The 23797-nt window shown below is 35.8% G+C and overlaps 1 protein-coding gene across 2 annotated transcripts; it reads right to left on the bottom strand.

The window, feature by feature from the left end:
- Positions 1 to 2787: 2787 nt before the first annotated feature.
- On the bottom strand, positions 2788 to 23706 carry pald1b (phosphatase domain containing paladin 1b). 2 transcript variants are annotated; one of them, XM_051916259.1, is made up of 21 exons: positions 22884 to 23706; positions 19756 to 19941; positions 19433 to 19535; positions 19083 to 19262; positions 18484 to 18648; positions 18209 to 18369; positions 17489 to 17564; positions 16554 to 16705; positions 16306 to 16399; positions 15997 to 16101; positions 15784 to 15879; positions 15534 to 15668; positions 14951 to 15067; positions 14669 to 14848; positions 12155 to 12352; positions 11436 to 11576; positions 11219 to 11290; positions 10095 to 10235; positions 7478 to 7633; positions 5200 to 5358; positions 2788 to 4045 (listed from the first exon to the last, which is right to left on the bottom strand). In XM_051916259.1, exons 2-20 carry the CDS (start codon positions 19926 to 19928, stop codon positions 5209 to 5211), a joined length of 2595 nt encoding a protein of 864 aa, XP_051772219.1. In that variant the 5' UTR covers positions 19929 to 19941; positions 22884 to 23706; the 3' UTR covers positions 2788 to 4045; positions 5200 to 5208. The 2 variants fall into 2 exon arrangements, with proteins under 2 accessions (XP_051772219.1, XP_051772218.1); XM_051916258.1 differs by lacking the exon at positions 22884 to 23706 and adding an exon at positions 20259 to 20536.
- Between the last annotated feature and the right edge of the window lie 91 nt (positions 23707 to 23797).

The raw sequence follows: 23797 nt of genomic DNA, 5'->3' as shown, positions 1-23797 counted from the left end.
TTCTTTTTAGGTTTTCTTTTTGCAACCAAAAAAATAACATTCCTAGAATGTTGCAGGGTGGTTATCTTTAAATAACCAAAAAAATAACTTATATAGAACGTTTATTATAACGTTGATGATAAGCCTCCATACATTCAATTTCCATATCGCTTATACTATACTGGGTTGCGGGTGAGCTGGATGATTACTGATGTACAGCATTACTGACGTTGGAACATTAGAATATCGTTAGGGGAACATTAGTATAACGTTATAGGAATGTTAGAATAACGTTAGGGGAACGTTAGAATAACGTTAAGGGAATGTTAGAATAACGTTAGGAGAATGTTAGAATAACGTTATGGGAACATTAAAATAACATTAGGGGAACGTTAAAATAACGTTAGAATAATGTTATGGGAACGTTAAAATAACATTAGGGGAACATTAAAATAACATTAGAATAATGTTAGAATAACGTTAGGGGAACATGAAAATAACATTAGGGGAACGTTAAAATAACGTTAAAATAATGTTAGAATAACATTATGGGAATGTTAAAATAATGTTAGAATAATGTTAGGGGAACGTTAGAATTACGTTATAGGAACGTTAGAATAACATTAGGGTAACGTTAAAATAACGTTATGGGAACGTTAAAATAACTAGAATAATGTTAAAATAACGTTAGGAGAACGTTAGAATAACATTACGGGAACGTTAAAATAACATTAGGGAACATTAAAATAACGTTAGAATAATGTTAGAATAACGTTATGGGAACGTTAAAATAACGTTAGAATAACATTAGGAGAACGTTAGAATAATGTTAGGGGAACGTTAAAATAACATCAGGGGAACGTTAAAATGTTAGAATAACATTAGGTGAACATTAAAATAACATTAGGGGATCATTACAATAACGTTAGAATAATGTTAGAATAACGTTATGGGAACGTTAAAATAACATTAGGGGAACGTTGAAATAATGTTAGAATAACGTTATTAAAAAACTAATAATGTTAGTTTGTGCTGCTGTACAGAGAATCGGATTCGGATTTACAACACGCGAATTCATCCACTTCTCTCGAAATACATGAAAGTGAGTGAGCAGTTGAACTGGGATAAGAATAGAGTAAACTTTATAGTTACTTACACAATATCTGATATGAATAAAACATATTGTCTAATTATAATGGAAAGGATTGTTATTGCCACTTCCATAGACATCAGTGTGTATTTTACAAACTATAAATTTATTGTTTTGTTAGTACTTATGTGTATTTAAATGTCTGAAACCTAAAATAAACATGTGGATGAAAACACTGCATATTTGTGATATATGAAAAGCGCTGCGTCTCTGGTTTAGCGCCAGCCAAAGCGTGCAAGCACATTTGAATTTGGCAGTTGATCACGTGATGCACTGAACGTTCAAATCACACCGGTGTGATCGTACGCGTCAAAGGGTTAATAACAACAACAACAACAAAAAAATAGTTTGGGTTAAAATGTTAAAATTTGCCATAGCAGGCATCATTCATTCACAAAATGTATGCATTTATATTTGTTAGAAACTGGAGATGGTGGTGGTTGGGGTTATAAATGAATAGTTTCATTCAGCAAGGATGCACTAAATACATCAAATGTGAAAGTCAAGACATTTAAAATGTTATAAAAGGTTTCTATTTCAAATAAATTGTTGTTTTAACCTTTCTGTTAATCAAAGAATCCTGAATAAAAAAATATATCACGGTTTCCTCAAAAGATATTTAGCAAAACAACTGTTTTCAACCTTGATAATAACAAGAAATGTTTCTTGTGCACCAATATTAGCATATCAGAATGATTTCTAAAGGTTCATGTGACACTGAATAGAATATTAATGACTACTGAAAAAAAATCAGCTTTACCACCATGGGAATAAATAATATTTTATTAAATGTATTAAAATAGAAAACTGTTATTTAAATTATAATAATATTTCACAATATTACTGTTTTTACTGTATTTCATTTATTTGATCAAATACATGCAAACATCTAAAAATCTTATCAACCCCAAACTTTTGAACGCTAGTGTATATATTTCCATATTTTTCTCAGAATTGCATGATGAATCTTGGACATATTGAGAAAGACAATAATTGATAATGAACTTACACATTATTCTTAATCATGCCATTTCAGATGTACAAATATATTTACATATCTTTTTATGTACATTAACTGCCAATTACCACTGAATGAGGATTTGATATCAGAGCACAACACTGCATCATGACTGAAAGCCTCTCTCGGTTGTAAATTGCTACAGAGCAGTTTGAGGGCATCAACAAACTGTAGCACTAATGAGAAGACATCTGTGGAACTTCAGGTCCTGCTTCAGTCTAAATGGACCATGGGAGCATGAGACCTCAATAGATGTCTTGTAAGCTACAAGAGCAGATCATTAAATCACTTTCTTTTTTTATATAAAGCAATGTTCTGTTTATACATTCATTTCCCAGATTCATTTAATTAGAAGTTGCAGCACATTTGTGCTTGTATTAATAATGCTATAATATTATGATGAGCCTTCAAGGGGTTAGAATAAATTTAGGATCAAAGTGCTTCACATTGTTGAATACGAATAAGGATCATTACTGTGTGAGTATAATCAGCATCTTAAAATCAAACCACAGAAAAGGAAGTAGGTGTTTAATTAATTGACTACAGAAAAGTGAACACTTGAAATTAGTTCTCATTAGTTTTCATCTAAATGAAATAGACATTTCCCAGGCAAAATAAAGAAGTCTCTACAGACTGCAACTGATCGCACATTATTTCTTTAATTAAAAAAAAGCTGTATTATTAACACATTTACATTTATGAAAACAATCTGTGTTCATTGCATGCATTTGTGCAATCGAGAATATGGGAAACTTGTTTTTCTGTATATAAATATGTATAATGAGCCATGTCCACATTATACAATATACCAAACCCAAATACATCTTCAGCTCATTCTTAAGACTAATACCTATGGTTTATGGAAATTAATAAATAAATAAATGGATTTACTTAAAATGTCAAATTACAAAAAATATTTGACTATGAAATATTTGCATTTTACATGACAACATTTAAAAGACAGTATTCATTTAATAAAAATAAAGCAACTAACAGTTGAAATGTATTGAAGTCATTTCAGTGAAAAGCATTTTTTTTATGAAATGCTCTATTAAAACATTCTTACTAAAATGCATAAGATTAAATCATTACCTCTCCACATCATCTTGCCGGTATGGCAGTGGTGGAAAAAAAAAGTCCTTCAGCATCATTCTGTTCAATGCTCCTGGCAGCCCTGTCCTCATTATACAGTCTATTAAACCCAAATACAACCTCAGCTCCAATTATTTCCTTATGCAATGAAATTACCTCTGAATTCAGAGCTGAGCATTTTGACTGTCAGTGATCTCAATTATATTGTGCCCTAAAAGTACAAGACAGTTCACTGAAATGTATGGACAGCTATACTCTAGACTGTGTCGTGAAGAAACGCTGGGAAAACAAACATCTGTGATGCCCTGGAACAACAACAGAGTTAAGTGGTTTGATGACTATTATGACAAGAACTGTCAATAAATATCTGTTTGTTCCCAATCGCACTATGACTTATGAGTGGTTCTTGTAGATTTGGACATGATGTGTCACTGCCTCATAACCGAATATAAAAATGCATGGGGCTGATGTCTGATTTAGCAAAAAATAATTCTAAAAATAAAAAAACTGAGGATTGAAGGAAGCTCCTGAGGAAATAAAAGAATCCAACAATGAAGTTTTCAGTCGCCAACAGTGAAGCACGGGTCTCCTGACACATGCTACAAGGTTGTATATAATCATGACACGAGACATACGAATAACAAGAGAATGCAGGGAGGACACTGCAGATGGTAGATTCCAATATGTATGAGATACAGTTTCTCACAAGGCACATGGCTCTTCAGTCTTCACTGTTCCTGAGAGCCAAGCAGGGTTCATTTTATCCTGCCCACAATCCTCTGCACACAGGCATCAGTGATATGAGCCTGGAAATAAGGGAAAAGAAACAAGACACATTCTGTGCCTTTAAGACTGTATGAGTTGTTCTCCCTGTACCTTCCTTTTGTCAAGGAAAATTTTAATTAATCGTATCTAACACTTCTTTTTCTTGCAGGATCAACATTTTAACTTAACTTTTGATAACAAAATGTACTAACACTTTTAGGGGGGGATTATTGTCAAATTATTGCAGAAATTATTGTCAGAGGCATTGTCAGGTTAGTGGAACACTAGAGAACTTATTCATAGGGAACAAGACATCGTCCAACTCAGCTGAGGTCGATTAGGAGACACGCCAGAGGATAAATTCGTAAGCGTCGATTATATGAGACGCTTGGTTGTCGATTAGGAGATGCCCCAGGTTAACTTAAATCAGGTGCGTAGGGGAATTTCTACCACAGTCCATGAATGAGAATTCTAATTCTAAATTATTTATTTTTTCATTATTACATGGTATACTTGAATTTGATGATTGGTCAGTAGTGTCATCCAGGTAATGTTCAGCTGGTCATTATTGCAAAATAAAACCTGGCGAAATTCAGAAAGTGTATTTTCCAAATTTTAAACATTTTAATTCTGACACATTTCACACGGATAAATAGTCGAGGGGTAGCAGGAGGAGGAAATAAATTATGTCAATGGCATAAGTTTGTTCAGTCTAAAACGTCAGGCTATTAAAAAAAACTTCCATATTAGCTCATTGAACTGAATGGCATTATTAAATGATGCTTAATGGGCTCTAATGGACAAAAACACAACTGAACTGTTTTATGTAATGATATATTTGTAGCAAAATGTTCTATAAATATGTATAAAAGGGTAATTTAATAACAACCGCTCACTTGAATGCACATCTCAATTAATTAAATGTTTTATATACTGCAGTGTGCAAATGTACCTTTTAAAGGTCAGCATTAAAACTTTTATTAATATTCATGTGTGGATAATGTGTGGTTTAATCAATCTTCTGTGTTTGTTGTTTTATGTTTTTTAAGGACAAAAAACTACAAAGCCAAAGATAGTCAAAAATGTAAATAAGATAACAGGATGCATTAAATCACTTGATTTAATGAGTCTGACAGAAATTGTAATAAAAAAACATTTATGAAATGCGAGTCAGTATTTGGTCGGTTCGACATACTGTGCCTTTCTAAATAAGTTCCCCTCGCATGGGAATAGACTGGACACTGTGTGGGAGCCAGCGGAAACGGAGCCTGGTCATCAGAGAGTCGTCAGGATTCTCAAACTCAGAAAAGCCCAGATGGTTGAGGATGGCATAGATGCCAGCTCTAGCTGCCACCTGCAAACCAGCAAAACTCATGAATGCATTTCATACACTTCAGCATTAAAAGGAGTAATAAATGATAGACAACACTCTAAATAAAGCCTCTTTATTGGCATCAATGGTTCCATGAAGAACCTTCAGTATCCATTAAACCTTTCCATTGCACAAAAGGATCTTTATATTATTACAATGGTCTTCACACTAAGAAAAATGGTTCTTTTAAGAACGGTTCATTTAAAGGCTTTTTTGGGGAACCCAAAATTGTTCTTCAATGGCATTGCTGCGAAAACCCCGTTTTAGAACCTTTATTTTTAAGAGTGTATTACATATTTGCATTTTCTGAATATATTTAAGATGGGTATACTGCAAGCTTTAAAAGATAAAAATTTGTAATAATTCACAGCCATAGTTTTAATAGTAAAAATAAGAAAACACTAGGTGACTTACTGTACAGTCTTCCAATTCTTTGCTACTCCATCAAACCAAGTTAAAAAGCCATAGCTATAAACAAAGGCTTGACTCAAGAAATCTCTGAATGAGACAGAATACATTTACAACTTCATATTGACAGACTGACATCTTCTCATGAATGTTTCATGGAACTCAGAACTATGTTTAGCTGCAGCACAGTGAGTCTGAGGCCATGTTCAGCCATTCATCTTGCCTTAAGACAAGGTCTACTCTACTGCACCACGGGTGTCCCTCTCAAAATTACAGGGAAAAAAAAACTGTAGATAGGCTTGTGTGTTGAGTGTGAGTGGTAGGTTATTATACCTGCACATCTTTCTCCAGACTGAAAGTGAACTTAAAGTTTAGCTGCTGCTATCTTTAAAACAGCAAACGTTATTCTGATGTTTTGGGTTATCTGTAGTGAAAAAAAGGCTAATACAGTAAGTCACTTTTTGCTACTTTGATGCTAGCATAAAAGTGAGAGCACATTGTGAAGCAGGAATTCTTAGTGGAAGTTTGGAAGTGGAAATGGAAATTTTAGTATCTTGAACAACTGGAAACAAAGAAAAGTTATGATGTAAAATGAGCTAGAAATATTTAAAGCTGCAGAGCGGTACTGGTGGGTTTCCGCAGAAAATTCGAGCATGCAGCCGCTCTTCATTGCGTCACATCTGTAAACAGAAAGGAAGGAGTCCCAGCTAGTAGCTATATCATGTGAGGATGCTGCTTGTAGCGGATCATTTATAGCCTTTTCTCACAGCAGCTGCAATAATTAAACTTATCATTTTGATGGCGGATTGTAATCCAGAAAGATCCAAATGACAATCATCAGTGACAACTGGAGATTTACCCGTAGTCAAAAGCAAAAGATGTCAGACTGCGGAGTGGCTACAGAAATCTACAGGTAACGCTAATACACACTAAATACACATACTCACGCAGAACAAAGTATAACAGTAATAATAATTTGCACGGTTTGGCGTGATCTGAGCTAAGCAATTAGATTTAATCACCATTGGCAGCGCCATTTATTGTATACCTAATGCTTTTTTCCTCAGTTGGTCAGAACAAAAGTGGCAGACATGTTACTTACTTGTTCAGATGACATTTTCCAGTGAAAATTCTTATTTTGGTCATACTTCCAAGACATAGAAACTGTTTCCAAAATACAGTATCCACACCGATGTGGTGACTGACACCAAACATTAGATTGATCCGCACAGAGTCGTGCCGACGCACAACGCACGTAACGATAATAATTCCGCATATAATTGCAACTGCAGGTTTCAATCAGAAATAGCGACAGAGAGGCAAAACTTCCAGACTGCAGCTTTAAGCTTCTGCATATTCACTAGATCACTGAAATGACTGAAAAAAAAATCTAATTGGCACTACTATATGTAGATGTGATCATTATGTCTGATATAATTGAGCTCTGAATGCTCTAACATTAAGTTGCTACATTTTTATTTTATTTAAAATATATATTCAACTTTTAAATAAAAAACGTTTTCATTTTATTTTTCAAATAAAAAAAAAAATTATATTTATTTTTGTTATTTCACAATTCAGGAAGAAAATATTAGCTGTGTCAACTAGAATACACTCTATTAGGTAAGCATGAAAAACAGCTTGCATGTGATATGTTTCTTTTCCTAAAGTAAGCAAGAGAGTCAGGCTTCACCTGGTACATCCACTGGCTGAAGGATCGCCTCCAGGAGTCTTTCTTCTCCAGATGGAGGTAGCAGTTAAACAGGATGAAATAAATGTAGCGCTCGAGGTACTGTAGGCTCCTTAACCTCAACCACTGAGCATCAGCCTCCGATTTAGCCATTTTAATCTGAGGAGGAAGAAGTGCCAGTAAACTCATTGTTATTCCTGTAGTTTCCCTCTTACTTGTGACAAAATGCTGATGCACGACATAGTTTATCAGTTATCAGTTTAGTTATAATCTTCAATTTCTGTTCACTTTGTTAAGTCTGTCTTGTGGGTGTTATAAAACAGCCTCTGAGATCTTCACAAACAGGGCTTAAATTACACCAGTGTTTAAAACGAGGTGCATATTACTGGATTGACTGATATCCATATTCAACAACTTCTGCTCTAGAAAGTTAGTTCTTCTGTAATCTATTGAATATATCTTAGGTAGACATTTCCACAAGACTCTATAACAAAGAGTCTCTACCGTTTTCAAATGAGATAATTTACAAAATAAGTTTAAATAAGGTTGATTAAAGGGTTAGTTCACCCAAAAATGAAAATTCTGTCATTTATTAGTATGTCGTTCCACACCCGTAAGACCTTCGTTCATCTTCGGAACATAAATTAAGACATTTTTTTAATTAAATCTGATGGCTAAGTGAGGCCTCCATTGCCAGCAAGACAATTGACACTTTCAAAGCCCAGAAAGCTACTAAAGACGTATTTAAAACAGTTCATGTGACTACAGTGGTTCAACCTTAATGTTATGAAGCGACGAGAATACTTTTTGTGCACCAAAAAACAAAATAACGACTTTATTCAACAATATCTAGTGATGGGCAATTTCAAAATACTGCTTCATGAAGCTTCGAAGCTTTACGAATCTTTTGTTTTTTTATGGTTTGGAGTGTATCAAACTGCCAAAGTCACGTGATTTCAGTAAAGAGGCTTCGTTACGTGATAAGTGTTTCGAAATTTCAATGGTTCACCACTGGGGGGCATGACTTTGGCAGTTTGATACATGCTCCGAACCACTGATTTGAAACAAAAGATTCGTAAAGCTTCAAAGCTTCATAAAGCAGCGTTTTGAAATCGCCCATCACTAGATATTGTTGAATAAAGTCGTTATTTTGTTTTTTTGGCGCACAAAAAGTATTCTCATTGCTTCATAACATTAAGGTTGAACCACTGTATTTACATGAACTGTTTTAAATATGTCTTTAGTATCTTTATTGACATTGAAAGTGTTAATTGTCTTGCTGGCAATGGAGGCCTCACTGAGCCATCGGATTTTATGAAAAATATCTTAATTTGTGTTCCGAAGATGAATGAAGGTCTTACGGGTGTGGAACGACATGAGTGTGAGTAATTAATGACAGAATTTTCATTTTTGGGTGAACTAACCCTTTAATGTTACATGCAAATGATCACCCAGCAGATAATTTATTAACTTTTTTTCACCTTTTCCATGCTTTATCAAAAGAGACAGTATTAGAGATGACAGGAAAAGACAGGAAAAGAGAAGAGAACAGGATTGGGGATTTGCGTCACCAGCATGAGCATCAAGGGACAATGTTTGACTTGTTAATTTAAATCAAGTCACTTTTGACCTTTTATCGCAAGTACACTACACCTGCCAGGCCATGTCTGAGACAAGTTGGAATATGTTTAAAGCCAAAAACCTTTCACAGTTGGTATAGTATTCACTTCAACCTTTTCTTTTGACTCTAATATTGTACAATGGGGTCCAAAAGTTTCATTACAAATGAATGATTAATGAATAATTAAAAATGTACATGAATACCATTTCACAGGTTAAAGTTAAAAAAGCACAGAATTTCAGTGTGTGGTCTTCAGATTTTTGGACCTCACCGTAAATCATGTTAATTAAGTGACAAATCAAGTGGAAATAAAACAAGTGCAAATTAACAAGCAATTCACACAATTTCACAGGATTAATCAAGAGCTTTAGATTGAGGCAGCCGTGCCTCTAAACTAGCCTGAACATGCAAAATCTTTGAGAGAAGGCCTTGCAGTGATGCGGTTCATGCAATGTATGAGCTACTATAACAGCTGTTACATAACTGCCATCATGTAGGTGATCCAAATGAGTTGCATCTGTACATCAGAACATATATCAAGATAAAACTTTAGAGTTTTGGACCATAACAAATATCTGCAGGGTTTTTCAAAGCAAAAAAGTCTTTTTAAAAGCTCTCTGCTCATTTATGTCGCTGTTTTCAAGGCCTTCATGTTTTTCAGCCTCAAATTAAACACATTCAGAGTGCTTTCGCCTAATGCACACATTCAGAGGCACTGCAATGGGCGTTAATAATCTCTCGGCCCCTTTGAGTGCATCAGTACAAATGAGAAAATTGTACCTCTATGGACTTCTCAAGGCTATGTTAGCTACAAAGACACATGCTATGGAAGCAATCTATTAATCAACATGACTCTTAAAATAAGGAGCACTGACTGACTGTTGTATTAACTACCATTTTTACAGTAGACTTTTCGTGTTCAAGTTTATGCCACCAAACACATAAAAAATATTATTACAATATATTCAATGTGTATATAATGTATAAATCACACCTTACCTGTCTGTAAGTGGATATGATGATTTCCCTTAAATGGTAATGCATGGGTGTCATTGTCTCACTAACAACATCTAGAGCAGCGTCCACTTCTCTCTTCACACAATGGCCATCAGGTAACACCCTTACCACCTGCATCACCACCTGAACCCACACACATGCATACATGGGTCAAACTTATCATATATGACTCAAAAATAATCATTCAATTTGCATTTACAGATCACAGATGGGTTCAAGTTTATTAATTATTAAATTCAAATGTTCAAATATTACAAAATGTTTGTTTTTAAAGGGTTGGTTCACTTAAAAATGAAAATTTTGTCATTAATTACTCACCCTCATGTCGTTCCACAACAGTAAGACCTTCGAAACACAAATTAAGATATTTTTGATGAAATCCGAGAGGTATATGACAGCAATTTAACCATCACTTTCAAGGTCCAGAAAGGTACTAAAGACATCGTTAAAACAGTCGACGTGACTGCAGTGGTTCAACCTTAATTTTATGAAGAATACTTTTGTGTGCAAAAACAAGACAAAAATTATGACTTTATTCAACAATATCTTCTCTTCTGTGTCATTCTCATACGCTGTTTATGTTCAGCGCTTTCAGGTTCTGTGTCCGAATGCTGGCTCAGTATTGGCCAAAGCTGATCACGTGAGCAGCACGACGACTTCGTGTGATGCTGACGCAGGAGCCGGCCAATAATGAGTCGGCATTCTAACGTAGAACCTGAAAGCGCTGGACGTAAACAACATATGAGAATGACAAAGAGAAGATATTGTTGAATAAAGTTGTTATTTTTGTTTTGTTTTTGCGCACAAAAAGTATTCTTGTTGCTTTATAAAGGTTGAACGACTGCAGTCACATCAACTTTTTAAACAATGTCTTTAGTATTTTTCTGGACCTTGAAAGTAATGGTTAAATTTCTGTCTATGGACGAGTCATATACAAATCGGATTTCATCAAAAATATCTTAATTTATGTTCCTAAGATGAAGGTCTTATGGGTGTGGAACAACATGAGGGTGAGTAATTAATGACAGAATTTTAATTTTTGGGTGAACTAACCCTTTAAGGTTGGCAGTGGCAGCTGTTTACAGAAACATGTCCTCAAAATGTACCTCAAACTCTCCTTTGGTGTACTTGGCATCTGGAACACTTACAATCTCATCTTCTTCACATTCAGGAAAGCCCTGCAGGAAACAGGGTCAGGTTTATGAAACTGATTTGAGCTCAGTTCAGACATTTTTCATCTATCAAATCAATGTCCTGGAGGTGAATACTTTAATTCTTGCTTCCTCTCTCCACTTCAACAGCCTATAGCAGAAAATGACCTACATTAATGTGCCACAGGGTGAGAGTGGCAATGACCATAGCTGCAGTAGTTCGGTGTTTCCCATCATGACAGTTGAAGATGAAAGCACAGGTAGGGTCTTCAGCCAGACTGCTCTTCATGGCCTCCAACAACTGATCAAAAACCTGAGGAAGAGCAACACCATTTCAACTAAAGTGTTAAATCTATACCATGCTTTAAAGGAACACTCCACTTTTTTTGAAAATAGGCTCATTTTCCAACTCTCCTAGAGTTAAACAGTTGAGTCTGACTAGAAATTCGAAACTTTTCATTTTCCGTCGGTCTTAGTACACAATGTAACTACAGAAGAGTCAAGTTTTAAATAGGGAAAATATCAAAACTCTTTGGTCATTTTTGAGCGAGATGCTAACGGTCTAATCAGATTCAATGAACTATGCTAAGCTATGCTAAACGTGGTACCGCCAGACCCGGAGATCGGCTGAATGGATTCGAAAATGGTAAAACTCAACTGTTTAACTCTATGGGAGTTGGAAAATAAGCCTATTTTCAAAAAAAGTGGAGTGTTCCTTTAAAGTGTACTGCAGGGGTGGCGAACATCGGTCCTGGAGAGCCACAGTACTGCAGACTTTTGCTTCAACCCTAATCTACAGGCAGGTAGAGTTTTTATCAGGATTGGAGCTGAAATCTGTAGGACTGTGGCTCTTCAGGACCAGAGTTTGCCACCCCTGGTGTATGGTCTTACCTCTTCTTTAGGTGCGCAGCAGTCAGACAGGGGAATCCGTTGGTAGCTGAGTCCTGGATGAATGCTCTTCTGATGGACAAAGAGCTCCTCTATGGTGTGACAACTCCTAAACATCCTCATCTGTTTATCCTGCTCTGTAATCACCTCCAGCCACTTCTCACACCCCAGGACATCCTGCTTCAGTGCCAGCTCCATTTCCTGTAGAGACGGCCATTTACAATTGCTAAAAAATTTTAGGTTCTTAGATCAAAGCAGCAATTCTTGCAGGTGAAAATTTAAAAACTCTCATCTCACATCTTAGATTTATAATGAAATCAAAAGCTACTGTACATGTAACAAAGACAAATATTTAACAAAATGTTATGTGGACCAAATATTTAATTACACGTGTAATAAAATAAGCAAAAAATATGGCCTAAAGTAAAACCGTCACTGAGCCACAATATGTACTTAAACTGCGTAGTTACATGATCGATGGGAAGTATCATCTCTAATGGAACCCCAATCATTTTGCACACTGAAGCATTCAATGTTTTACAGATAAGTCGCATTTATAGCGGTGTTTCCTTCGTTTCCAAATCAGTCTTTTTGAACAAATCATTAAGGTGAATTGTTCTCATTCACTTACATGAACTCATGCAAATGTTAATAAAGGATAATAACACTTTTTTTTTAATTGATTGACTCAACCAATGGTGTAAATGTTTACATCTGTAGGTTGCAGCAAGCGAGTATCCACGAGTATCCTATCGTGTCATCACTTTTAATTTAGATACACTAAATCAAAAGTTAAAAATGTTGGGGTCAGTAAGACTTTATTCTGAAAGAATTTAAAACTTTTATTAATCAAGTATGAATAGATTAAAAGTGACAGTAAAGAAATTCATAATGATTTTTATTTCAAATTATGTTCTTGTAAACTTTTTATTCATTATGAAAAACAAATTAAGCAGCACAACTGTTTTCAATATTGAAAATATTCAGAAATGTTTCTTTGCCAAATCAGGATATTAGAATTATTTCTGAAGGATTATGTGACTCTGAAGACTGAGCAAGCTGAAAATTCAGCTTTGCTATCACAGGAATCAATTATATTTTAAAATATATTAAAACAGAAAGCAGTTATTTTAAATAGGGATGCAGTGTCAGTATCGGCCCGATATCAAGCTCATGTACTCGTAAAAATACCCCCGATACCTCACGTGACGTAACTGACAGAATTTTCCGAGACACCGGCGGCAGCAGCATAAACAATGTCAGCCTCAGAGGTGCGGAAATACTTCAAAAAATTTGATGACAACATACAAATTGCGAACTGCATGCTTTCAATCACAATTTGTTATCGATTAGTGAAGGCGGGATAAGCGGAATCGCGCTGAATGACACAGACCAGAAGCGCTCTCTCTCGCACGATTCCAGTTCTGTCAGACAGCACGCGATCGGTTCTCCTTGTGCCTGAATGGTCAAATGCACACATAGTTGTCAAAATGTCCATCATGTGGAGTATCTCACGTAAATACAGTGGGTTATGGCTTAAGTCGACGTAAACATTTGGGTGAAAACAGGATATATGTCAGTATCCATGGATTCGGTCTTAAAGGGACCGTAGCCTATATTTGTCATTAATGTTAATAAAACAACAAAATATGTTAAATAAACGTATACATGGTAAATAAACCTACTATATCTGAAAAACAAGATTATTTAATTTTTATCTCTATAGTATTTGTTGTATTGTTTGTAATTTGTTTGTAAATTTCTTTTTATATAACAACAATTATATATATTGATAATTATGCCTTTTGACGGTTATTGGACACTGTGAAATTTTTCTTCTTTAAGTTTGTGACAAGCACATAAAAATGATTACTTTTTCCATTAGAGTAATAATAAAGAAGCTGTCCTACATTCATTAGTGCTTGAAAAACTGTAACATCACCAAAGAGAGAGAGAGAGAGAGAAATTAATAAATGTATAGGCATCGGTATCGGTGAGTACTAGAAAAAAAGTATCAGTACTCATACTCGGTCCTTAAAAAATGGTATCGGTGCATCCCTAATTTTAAATTTTAAGAATAATTCACAATATTACTGTTTGAATTGAATTTTTGATCAAATAAATGCAGTCTTGGTGAGACTTCTTTTAAAAACATTTAAAAAATCTTGTCAACCCCAACATTTTAAACAGTAGTGTTTATCTATGGGCATAACTTGTTACAAATCTTTTTGGTGAACAGGTTCGAGTCACTTGGATGAATCAGAATCCCCACCACTAAACATTTCAAACACACATGATGTGTTGCTGCAAGCTTGTTTAGCCCCTGTATACTGCACATTGTATTGAATAACTGTACAATCTACTGTACTGTATTTCATTGCACACAGTATGCATGCTGTACCTACAACAACTTCTTCTGGTCCAGTCATATAAAGCCACAGAAATGAAGACTACCCTCTTTAATTCCATTTAATAATACATACTACTACTACAGATCTGCCCTGAACAGAAACGCACCTGGAGCTGCTGTGGATGTTGAACAAAGACTGGAATAGGCTGTTCCAGACAGCCTGGTTCTCGTGGGGTGAACATTTGTCCATTTGCCTCCAGCACAAGCTCCTCCTGCAGATTCAGCCAGAGAATTGTGGAGTGCCCTCGCCTCTGATCTGTCAGGTACGACATCACAACAGTGATAGCCTGAAATGGGCACAAACAAGCTTTGATTAGTTAGTATTAGGCATACAGACAGCCACAATTTAGAAGACTAGGTTGTTGAAATGAGCTTCAGAAAGGATTTACCTCAGAGTTTGGCTGGCCCATTCCATACAGAGCCATTTTGGAAACACGTCTGAAATTGGCCACTTTCATCTCCTTGGCTGTACTGAGCAGATCCGTTGTTAAAAACTCACTGGACACCTTTCAAAAAAAATTGAAGATATTATGTGCATAAGTGCATGCCTATGTTTTAGGAGAATCTGCTGTGCTACAGGAGGAGGAGGAGGAGGTCACAGTTCGCCTCTGATAAGAGCTGGGCTAGAAAATCTCATGTTAATAAGATTCAGTCTATGCTTATAGTATTCGTTTTTAGAAAGACTGACATATCAGATCAACTCAAGCAAGAAAAGGACTATTCAAGGATAAAACATGATGCAAGTGAACATACTCTAGTAGTATAACTATGAACATTTTATCTGTTATAATATTTAATCTCTATGTCATCTCAGCAAACACAGAACCTTCCCTTAAGGTTATTTTTATGTTTTGGGGAAACCGCTTCCTAACTTTCTAGGATCTTTATATTTAGGTTTTAGGCTTTCTATAACCATAAACTAATGTTCTGGGATCCAAAAATTCTTAACTGGGTTTGGGGCTGAGCCCTTACCAGAACTCGAATCCCACTGGTTATGAGGTTTGCTGGTGCTGAGAGTTCTGAGGTATCCATGCTGGCCAGCAGTCTGTAGATCCAAGCGTTCATACACATCCACTGACTGAAGCTCTGGGGAAATGCCTGTGAATACTACAGAGATGGAGAGAGACAGCAGATAATGCAGAAATGATTCAAATTATGGCATATTCTGACAGAAATGACTGCTTTTATATATGATAATATGGTAGAATTTAGTTAGCAATACCTGATCATGAAGATACGCATTGAATACTAGTAGGTACACATAGCGCTCAAGACTCTGCAGTGTTCTTTGCTTAAAATAGCCTTTTGTGCTGCTTCCCTGCAAACAAAAATATGTGAATAACACAAATATGTGACCTTCATGTAACACATAAAATTTTACATTAAAGCAAGTTTTATAGCAGTTAAACACATGAATGTTTCAGTCGAGACTCACTTGAAACTGGAAGTCTTTGCCAATGCCTTCAAGCTTTAGTTTGTTTTCATACACGGCAACTTTTATGTTATGCATCTCTGAACACATAGCAATAGCATCATCAACCTATGGTGTACACATAAAAAAGCGCTTAAAATGATTTATATAAAAACATTCATTAATTAAATCCTAATGCAGTATGTTTTGTAAGAGGTAAAAGGGTTAGTTTCTATTTACTTAAATTCATTTTTACAAATGAATACACACTTGAAAGAAATTGGACCACTTCATGAGCCACGAGTTTTACAAACAGCATTAATACACTCTAACCTCATCAAGAAGTTGTTGACCTTTAGGTAGGCGGCTGATTAGCAACTGAATCACTTGGAAATCCAATTTGTGTTCACTCTTCTGCATTTCCTGCCTGTGAAAGAAATGGAGACTAGGTAGAACTTAAACAGAGAAATGATCTTAAAACATAATATTATTATAGAAGAGCGTTATTAGTTCATAAGTAATGCTCTTCTTTGAGAAGGTAAACAGTAATTGAAACTGCACTAACAGTGTACCATAGGTACCTGGGGCTCTTTGATGCCCCCTGCAGGTGATGTAAGACTAAGGCTCCAAGGATTAAGCCAAGATTGGTGCGTCCCACCCCCACCTGGCAGCTGAAGAGCAGTGCAGGTAGAGGTCTGGAGCTATCCCGCATCACAGAGAGGTTTGGGATCTCCTGGTGGCCAAAAAGGTTGGTGAATTTGTGAAAGAACATTGTCCAAAATAAAAGCGAATAAGTGAATAACATAAAACTGTCATTCATACCACAAATACATAATGGCCTGGTTTCACAGACAGGGCTTAGATTAAGTCAGGTATAGGACTTAGTTAAATTAAGACATTTAAGTAGATTTTATAAATGTGCATTAGAAAAAAAAAAAAAAAAAAAACATTACTGGTGTTTACTTCAGACAAAACAATGGCACTGACATGGTTTAAGATATGTCAGTGCAAGTTGCTTTCAGCTAAGACAGCTCAAACATGCATTTTAGTCTGGGACTAGGCATAAGCCTTGTCTGTAAAACCGGGCAAATGAGTTAGCCCAATATACAATTCTGTATAAATTTCTGTAACCTCAAAGTAGAATACACATTCATTTTTGGCTGTGTCACTTCAACCCTGATAAAAGGAAAATAAAATCAAGATGGAAAAATGAAAAAACTGAAATAAAAAAAAAACCCATTTCCTGATCATAGCGGATACCTGAAGACATTTTTCATGGTCTTAAGTTAACATTTATAACTTTTTTTCTGTGTTAATATGGTTTTAAAAGATTGATGTTACTGATGACAGTGAAATATAAATAAAGTTTGCTGGCTAACGCTAGGTTCGTGGGATGAATTATTGGTTCAGTGACACAAATCATCAGATATAAATAAACCAGAGCTCAGATGGAGTTATTTTAAACCTAGAAAGTAGAGGGAGAAAAAAAGATATAAAATATTCATGGAGGTCTTACCCTGAGTATATTAACAAAGGAATCAAATGTCTCCTCCAGTGGTGCCCCTTCCATAGGGAGCGGTAATCTGTAATATCTAAATTCACCAAAATTCATCATCAATACATAAAAATAAAACATCTAAATTTTAAGATGGATTTTCATTCATATATCAGTATAAATTTTATAAGTATAAGTTTTGATTTAATTTACTATATATATATATATACGAATTTACTCATTAAAGGTGTCTTGGTAAGTTTTTTCCATGGTGTCATTGTTTGTTTTTGATACTTTTCAGATGCCTTTTATGTACACTATTTTTCAAAGGTTTGTGGTCAATAAGACTTATTCAGCAAGGATGCATTAAAATTGATCAAAAGTGACAGTAAACACATTTATAATGTTACAAAAGATTTCTACTGTAAGTAAATGTTGTTGTTCTTCTGAACTTTCTATTCATTAATGAATCCTGAAATAAAATGTATCCTAATTTCCACAAAAAAATTAGGCAGCACAACTGTTTTCAAAATAATAATAATTTAATAAGAAGAAATTTCTTCATGTGACACTGAATTCTAGAGTAATGGCTGCTGAAAATTACAAAAATTACATTTTTCACTGTGTTTTAATAAAATAAACTAGGCCAGGGTGAGGATAAGAGACTTCTTACGCTTTTACAAACCCCAAACTTTTGAAAGTTTGAACAAATTTATTATGTAATAAAATATGAGGAAATACCTGTGTAATGGTTGAGTGAAGAGTGGTCTTTTATAGACCTCCTCAGTGACATGAATGTCCTCCTCTGACAGAATCTGAACATGCTGAGGCTCATCTTTAAAATGCTCAATGTCATTATAGACATAGAACATATTTTCACTCAGCTTAGCAAAGTCACACAACTGGAGAAAATATCAGAGAATTAAAAGCTGACATGGAACAGACACTATGACATCTCACCATAGAAGGACGGCAGTCGATCCTCCTCACACAGCTAGTTCTGCTCTATAACTGACCTCTTTTCGGATGGAGAGCTCTATTTGCTCTGCACTGAGCTCTCTGTCCAGGTCATGCAGGTTCTCATGGAGGTTTTCTCTTCTCCTGGGAGTGTACGGAATAAAGTCTCCATCTGAGCGGAAGAACACCACTGGCTCCCCCCTCACGCAGATGAAAATCACCTCCTGTTCACATATTTTGTGAAATAAACAGCAATTCATCTGAGATCATTATTTGAAGGCCTATCTGCAGAATATATGGTAGTCAAGGTTGGGAGTTGGGACAGAACAAAATAGCTATTTTATAGGAGAATACAGACATTTGATGTGTTTAAAAAGTAGTTACTTACACAGTAAAACCTCCAGTGTTAAATGAACACTGTTAGTGTTAAATTAACATTGCCAGTGTTTATATAATCCACACCGAATTATATAAACACCGAGTGACACTGGAAGTGTTAATTTAACACTGGATGTTTTGCTGTGTAGGTTTATGCTACCTAATAGCTAACAAATATAATGGTTCTTACAGCAAAAAACACTTTGGGACCCCAAAGTGTACTGTATTCATCAAATGTGCCACATTGCCTTACATCCTACTCAAAGGACCACTCACTGACCTCACAGCCGTCAATCTGCAGTCTCTGGAGGACCTGTTTGAAACCATTCAGGCTAGTTTGGCCCATTCCAAAAAGGGGGTAGTTTCCCTTGACCTTGCGGAAGTTGGGGGCCCCGTGGCTTTTTGTAGTATTTAAGACATCAGCTCTGTTGTATACATCCTGTATCATAAAAAACTCCCCCTGGACAATATAAAACAAGTCATAAAACGTATTTCGTCATAAATGACAAGAAATTTCCATGCACTGATTTACATCTCATGGTCATTGCTGCATTGCCCATTACACCTTAAGGATTTTCAAGCAATAAACACTAAATATTTAGTTTAAATCTCAAAAAAACTCAAACATACCAACACTAGGTAGTGCTCAGGCAGCAGGTCAGATATCCTTCCCATCGAGTAGTTGGAAGATTGGATCTTGTCATGAATCTGAAACTCTTCCCTGCAGTTATTTCTGTATAGAGACAAAACCCATAACATTTTTGAAATGGCATACATTAAAGCACCACAACTGATGATAATACATGTTTGTCTTATCTTCAATTCAAAGTGAAGTTGTTGATGACATTCACAACTGTTTTTACTCAAAGAGTAACACATAGGCGTGACATTTTGTGCATAAGTGGGCTATTACGGTCAGTTTTAAAAAGCATCATGTTGCACTTGTCACTTACGTGATGACAACAGGGGCCACCTTGTTTGTGATGATGGACTTAGCCTTGCTGTTGCGAATGTTCACCGACTGCAGTGAGCGCCTGTGCTCGGCCATGCTGTTCCCTTGGTGATCAGCCTGGTGTGTAGGTGCAAGCGGAGCAGCCTGGGAAGTTGCACTGGCGCTCGTACCCATAATCTGCACAGAGCTGGAATGAGAATTTATACTGTGACTAATATAAAGTAAACAGGCAGACATTTTAGTAATTTTACATGGGGTAATTTCTAACATTAGCACATTTGCCAGATGCACTATGTGCAGTGAGACCACAACAATTCAATTTCCTTCCTCTGAAACCCCAACACATGTAATGCACACACACAAAAAAAACCCTAATAAAACACATTATTGAAGCTTTATAATCTCTTTGGATATGTTCCACACACATAAAAGTAAGTCAGACTATTAAATTGAATGTGCATAGCATCTTTGTCATGTTATTTGATTGTTAAATGAATGGCTTACGGTCTCACAGCTGTGCCGCGTGTGTTCACATCCTTTGGTTTTTGCATCATAGTTTTTAGGAAGAGTTTAGGTCTCTCTTTAAGTGTAAATCCCGTCAAAACAAACTCAGTTTCCTGCTGCTAGCAGAATCTCAAGATAAAAAGCCTTTTGTTTCGACTCAAACCACCACTGAAGTTTTGCTGGTGTCTTTTCTTCTCTTTCTTGCTCAGCGCCTCTCTGGTTCTCTTCTCAAAGTGACAGGATAACAGTTCCAACCCTTTTGGGGGCCACAGAGAAATACAGTACATCTGGCAACCAGACGACAGTGTGGGCGGCTCCAGACATTCACAGGGACAGCCCATTCAAAGGCCATGACGGAGACATTACAGAAAGCCAAAAGTGAGAAGAAAGAGAGTGCCAGATCAAACATTTCTGATGCCTTTGCATCTACTCAAAACAACTGAACGTGTTTGATGTCAGAGTAATGAAGCCCAAACGTTTCTCCTCCATGGATTTCAGCGATAATGCAGTTAATTAAACAAATCATGTTTTTTCCCCTCCTCCTCTATAAGATCGAGTTTGTGCCAGAGAGATATCACTGGGAAATATATGATAGCTCTGTGAATGTCATTAGGACATTCCTGCCTTATGTTTATATAACTGGCTGGTCTATTGAAAGTTTGGGATACTGAGTCGCTGGCACCAAGAGCAGGGCTTGATTTAAATTCCAGTTGTGTCTGAGTATCACGGTCACAGAACAAAAAACAACAACAAAAAAACTCTAAATATGGATTGGAAAGGCCCTGGAATGGATTTGTACAAGGCTGCACAGATCAGTGCACAGATATTCAGTGAGTAGGAGTAACCAGTGATTGGCACATCCTCATTCACGCTGAGAAATGAGGAGTTTGAAAACGGCCGTCGGCCACATTTGTTCATTTAAGCTTTTAATCCACATCACATTCTGAATATGAAAATACTGAAACAATGCAGGTACAAACATAATTGGCTGTGTAACAATTTCCCTGACCCGTTAATATAAAATACAAGATATTCTCTGAACCAATGCGTAGTAACCTTCGATAATAACAATAACAAACTTCAGTTTTATTATTCTAAATGAGTGTTAACTAATCGCACATTTTCAATTCACTACCTTTACAAACTACTGCTACTTCAGGGAGAGATTCATTTGTTTAGGCCTATGGATCGCGCAACTGTATCAGGGTCAACGACGTGATGGGTCATTTTTGTCCAAAGTCCTTAATAGTAATTAAAAAAAAGATATGACATCCAAAGTATGTAAGGTAGTACAGCTAGATCTCTTTTATTGAATCCAAAAGGTTTTAATTATATTTTGCTACATATAAAGGTATTTTAAAGATTTTTGAAGTGTCAAAAGGTCATTCAGTTTAACCGTCCAAAGGCCAATATAGCCAATTCATTTGATTGAAATATCTTAAAATGTAATAAATGTATATATGTTTTATTCTGGCATGATTTTATAACATCACATATCAACAGTGCAAAATGGTATTAAAATTATGTGCAGAAGTCGTTGCTTTGATATGAGAAAGAATGTCCAGAAAAATGAATTTCATTGATGTCATTCGGAGTAACCAATATAAAGGGACCATTTTGGATCAAGTTATGCGGTAAATATCATGTGACAGGATGTGCCATCATTCAAACACCTGCAACGGACCACATGGTTGTGAAGCAAAGTTACTAACTCTCTCTTATCTATTTGAAAAATTCATGTTTTCACTTGCTCATACGCATGTCCCGAAACATCAGGTCATTCGTTACAACCACCATAAAACATGGAAAATGTTGTAATTTTTAAAAAACTAAATATAAAATGTTTGATTGTCAATCCAAACATTTTATATTATTTATTATATTTAGCTAGATATCAGCCTGTTAGCATTGTTTGAAAATATCGTCATTCGGTATAACCAAAAGTGTAATTTGGTAAAACCGAAATTTTGGTTAAACCGAATGACTTTTTTGGTGACAAATTTTGTCCATCTTGTAAAAAAATGACAAAAGCAGTGTTAATTGATTATAAAAACCACATAATCTCATTGTTAAAGCTTAATATATCTTCAAAATGAATTATATCTCCATTATGTTTTTTACACTTTTAAAAACCTTATTCATCAATGGCCCATGAACAAAATAGTATGTCTTCCTTTGATTCTTTTAAGCCATAAATAAAATAAACTATAGAACATTCGGAAATAAAGAATGTTTAGGTGTTTAAGGTATTTTTCAATCTTTCTACATGTTACATCCATAGACATAATAAATATTATGTCAATAAGGAGATGGCGGGGAGTTACTAAATGAGTCATGCATGGAATCATTCACTCAACCAATTCGTTCAAAACACCCATTCATTCAGGCACATTCTGCTGTGGCTTTGTTTGGAATTATTTTTGTTGTTCGGAGTAACAAAGTAACTGACAATAGTTTCTAAAATGTTGTGTAAAAACAATGTCCCACTCACTACCTATTTTTGTTTCACAATGTCCTGAGTTTATTCACCTCAAAAAGACATAATTATACACTTAATAGAGCAACATTTTTATCCTGAAGCCAAGACAAGGAAGTGAAAGTAAATATCACAAAAAGTTTCCTCACCCGGCTACCCGTTTTCTCAGACACCTGTCAGGACTTGACAGAGGCAATTAAATGTAGAAGACCAAGTCCATGTCACACTCATCTTGAGTCCTGTCAATTAATACCCCTCGCAGGTCCAAAGACATGTGAATCCAGCAGAGCGAGTCTCAGCATCTTACAGCAGTGCGGATGAATAAAACAGGGGGAGGAGAGGATGGCCACCTCCTTCAGCCGCCTCTTTCACTGGCAATAAATGTTATGGGAGAGGAGGATGGTGGGTGGATTCTCATCTCTTCACCAGTCAGTACAGCTCCATCTCCAAGCAACGGTGCTGCACACGTGCCTGAAATGCAGAAAAGCCTGGTTTGTGGGACAGAGTATAAGCTGACATTGATAAATTTAATCAGCACAATTCCAACAAAATTAAGTTTTTTCTTCTTCTTGCAAACAGTGTTGCCTATTCAGTATATAAATAAAAAAAGTGCACAAAGCTTCTGGCCAAGTTCTTAAATTTCACTGCCACCATGTCTAATGTCTTTCATAGCAATGAAAAAAGCCTTTGCTTAAACTGCTGGTGTGGAGTGGACACATTGTGTTGCAATGAGTTTCCAAGCAACCAAGCTCTCTTCACATGCGCATTCATGTACTGTAATGAGGGCTTCTAGCTAGAGAGACAAAAAACTCCATTTAGTATAAATACGGTTTAGCATTTTCAAAACTATTCGTATAAAGATATGGTGATAGTGACAATTACTGTGGTTGTTAAACTTAGAAAACATTACCAGACTCAAAACTAACTTAGAGAGGACCAGAATCTTTTTTGCTCGATTTTGTATTCATAAAACTAAGAGCTGCGCACTTGCCCCAGTACCCCATCTAGTGGCAAACCTACTATTTAAAACCCAGTAGACTGTTTACATTACATTCAAGCATAT

This window comes from Ctenopharyngodon idella, chromosome 13, assembly GCF_019924925.1.
Source record: "Ctenopharyngodon idella isolate HZGC_01 chromosome 13, HZGC01, whole genome shotgun sequence".
NCBI lineage: Eukaryota > Metazoa > Chordata > Actinopteri > Cypriniformes > Xenocyprididae > Ctenopharyngodon > Ctenopharyngodon idella.
This window is presented reverse-complemented; position numbering and strand designations above follow the sequence as displayed.

Excerpts from the sequence above, each read along its gene's own strand:
- pald1b (XM_051916258.1), bottom strand. The coding sequence starts at position 20,308 with ATGATGCAAAAACCAAAGGATGTGAACACACGCGGCACAGCTGTGAGA. Across the intron at positions 16,102-16,305 it reads GTCAACAACTTCTTGATGAG|GTTGATGATGCTATTGCTAT; the intron begins GTTAGAGTGTAT and ends TGTACACCATAG. Across the intron at positions 14,849-14,950 it reads TGGGCCAGCCAAACTCTGAG|GCTATCACTGTTGTGATGTC; the intron begins GTAAATCCTTTC and ends TGCCCATTTCAG.